General features: G+C 37.1%; 1 protein-coding gene across 3 annotated transcripts in view; it reads left to right on the forward strand.

Annotated features, from left to right (window-relative positions):
* gnpat2 (glyceronephosphate O-acyltransferase 2) overlaps window positions 1-3,214 on the forward strand; it is a 16,098-nt gene that overhangs the window by 8,353 nt on the left and 4,531 nt on the right. For all 3 annotated transcript variants that reach the window (XR_001635172.1, XM_016497883.1, XM_016497882.1), the window contains exons 6-10: window positions 505-580; window positions 657-808; window positions 906-1,036; window positions 2,001-2,224; window positions 2,546-2,794. Coding sequence is in view for 2 of the 3 variants with exons in the window: in XM_016497883.1 (XP_016353369.1) it covers window positions 505-580; window positions 657-808; window positions 906-1,036; window positions 2,001-2,224; window positions 2,546-2,794 (832 nt within the window). In the remaining variant the exon portion in view is untranslated. The remainder of the gene's footprint in view (window positions 1-504; window positions 581-656; window positions 809-905; window positions 1,037-2,000; window positions 2,225-2,545; window positions 2,795-3,214) is intronic.

The raw sequence follows: 3,214 nt of genomic DNA on the forward strand, positions 1-3,214 counted from the left end.
ATTAATATCAATTTTCGAACGTGACTGACTGAAAGGGAACAGCATGTATTTGCAATAGACTTTTTAAAGTAAAATTATGAATGCCTTTACTGTCACTTTTGAACATAAATAGAGTTGATATTTTATACAGGGGTGTACAAAATACATTTTTTATTTAATATATTTAATATTATATATTTTTATAACACTTATAATTTTACACTGTTGAATGTAATTTTTAACAAATCTCAAAATTAATATAAATTTTCATACTGTATATTATAAACTCACTTGTGGAATTTAAAATATTAGTTTTAGTGCTTTATTTTTAATTTATTACATCAAAATTATTGCATGATCCTAGTCCTATTTTGCACAATTAATCAGTGCACATTATTAAAGAGCCCTAAAAATACTCCTGAGTAAGTATTTGGAAATAGCTATTGTATATTGTACTACAAAAATGCTTATTTAGCCCCCAAAATATAATTAGCGTTGACACTCACAGTAGTTGTTTTTCTGCAGACAGGTTATGCTCCATTAGAGTTTTATGTTGAAGGATTACGGAGCAGAACGCTGAAATCTCTCACACCAAAACTAGGTAAGCTTGTGGTTAAGATGGTAATCTGGAAATGTGGGGTTCTGCATGTTCTCCAGCTGTGTTTGGATCCTCACAGGAATGTTGCACATGGTGCTAGAGCCTTTTTTTAAAGGAGAGGTGTTTGACATCAGTCTGGTGCCCATCAGCATCAGTTACGAGCGTTTGCTGGAAGAGTCGCTCCTCGCGCATGAGCTGCTGGGTGTGCCTAAACCAAAAGAGACCACAGGGGTACAGTCTGTGAAAAACACAAAGAGAGCCAAAGTCTAATGCATTTCAAAATATATAGGAATGAACTTGGTTCTGAGCTCTTGCTGTGCATCTGCAGGCTTTGCTGAAGGCCAGGACTGTGCTGAAGGAGGATTATGGCTGCATGCATGTGTTCTTTGGCAACCCTGTGTCAGTCAGAGACCTGGTGGAGGGAAAAATAAACCACATACAGTATAATCTGGTGCCCAGGTAATAAACACACTAGAGTTAGTAAACTAAACTAAACCTAAAACATAAAAAAACTAAAATAAAAACCACTTTCATTACTTGAAATAAAATACATTTTAATTGAAATAAAATATACAAACTTAAGCTTATTTTATTTCAGTTTCTTGCCTAGACAACACTTCTCATTTTTATAAAGTTTAACTGGATGTAATAAAATAACTAAAACAAATAAAAATGAACAAAATCTACATAAACATTACAAAAAGTAATAAAAATGACAAAACAAACTACAATAAAAAGTACTATGAAAACCGAAAATATACAAACGAAAACGAATTCAAAATATGAATAAAAATTCTAATAGTATCTCTGTGATACACTCACACACTTGTCTATTTAAAAAAAAAATAGAAATACTATGTGAAAATAATTCTGTAGTGAAAAGTCATTTAAATTGCTGCTTCCCAAAGCTGGGGTATTTATTATGAATAAAATATTTCAATATAAGTATTTAAATATTATTAAATAAAAACAACAAAACTTAATTCAATTAATAAATTGAATAACATTTTTAAGCATTTTTGAGGTTTTGTTATGCTTTGTTTATATTTTATTTTTGTCCAAAAATTTTGCCAGTCTGATCAAATAATGAGTCAAAATAGAGATTTGAATTCTTTTCCTGCCAGAGTGTTATTTTTAAATTTCCAGCCACCGCCAGCATTTTTGATCATGTTCACAAATCTTTCATGACACATTATTTTGTTGTATGAAATATTATATATTATTCAGTCCCCGCACTGCAAATGCAAGGTCAAGTTGAGTGCAGTGCATTGTAGGATATACAGTATTATGCACAGTGTGTGTCTAATGCCATCCTGCATGTTTTTTGCATCTTGCTATTCCATGCAAACTACACAAAGTATACATACTCCATACTGCAGAAGTAGTAGTATGCTCACTCTTTTTGCTTCTGTCTCTTTAACAGAGACCTGCCTACGAAGCCCAGTAAGGAGATGCAGGAGTTTGTATCTGGTCTAGCCCACATGATCATCCGTTTGCAGGAGAGAAATGTGGTACTGAGCGCCTGGAACCTGATGGCCGTGGTTCTCCTTCAAAACCTCCAGGGCATTGATTTGGACCTGCTGACCCATAAAACCCTGTGGCTGAGGAGACTCGCCCTGCGGTTTGGAGCTCATCTCAGATGGCCCAGTAAGGATGCATGTAGAGATGACGCTGTATAAGTAAACGTGGGATCGCATTACACAATCCTACAAAAATACAATCAGCTAGTGGCTTCAGTGCTTTATAGACAGCAGATGCTGTCCATAGACAAAGCACTAACATAATAGAATTTAAGCTGTGTACTTCTCTACGGTTGGAATATTCATGAGCTCTTTCCAAAGGTCTCTAACTAGTTTAGTTTTCTGTGTAAACTAAAAAAACTAAATCTACTTTTACAGTGTTTATCATTTAAAAGTGTATTTGTGTATATCAAAACATACTATTTTCCCCTCTTTTTTTTATTTGAAGAGAATGTTTCGGATTCTGAGGTGATGTCATCGAGCATGAGCCTGCATCACTCAGTTGTACGCTGTGAGAGGGGGCGTGTCTATTTAGTGGAGGAGGAGGGGCCAGGGCCTGTCACTCAAGAGGAGGGCGTGTTCAGACGTGCTGCTGCTGTGCTCATGTGCGCCTCCTACAGGAATCAAGCAGTACATGTATTCACAAGACCAGCTATGGTGGCGGTTGCTATGACAACAGCTGCAAGCCATAGGACAGGTGAGGAGAAGGGTATAACTGCAGCCTGGAGATCTCCAAATGGGGGCGGGAACTCCAAAACGGGGTGGGAGCTCCAAAACAGGGCGTGGCTTCCTCCCATTGACAGACAGGCACATGACACGCATGCGCAATTTTCCCCCCAATCCACTTCAGTGCAAACTCTGCCCCACAGCTGATTCTAAAGATTTTATTGGTTGTGTCAATTAAAGTGTTGATTTCCTACACTATGCTACAAACAATGCTAACCCCTAAACCTACCCCACATCTGACCCTAACCTTAACCAGTGAAATTGACTGCACGGCGGGATTGGCGCTGAATAGCGTGGTAAAGAAAGATGCAGTTCAGGAGATAAACAGTTAATAAGATTATGCGATATGAGATCGTTCCGTAACTCCCCAACAGGACCTCACCGGACAATG

The sequence above is a fragment of the Sinocyclocheilus anshuiensis genome, unplaced genomic scaffold, assembly GCF_001515605.1.
Source record: "Sinocyclocheilus anshuiensis isolate Anshui unplaced genomic scaffold, SAMN03320099.WGS_v1.1 scaffold38, whole genome shotgun sequence".
Classification (NCBI taxonomy): domain Eukaryota; kingdom Metazoa; phylum Chordata; class Actinopteri; order Cypriniformes; family Cyprinidae; genus Sinocyclocheilus; species Sinocyclocheilus anshuiensis.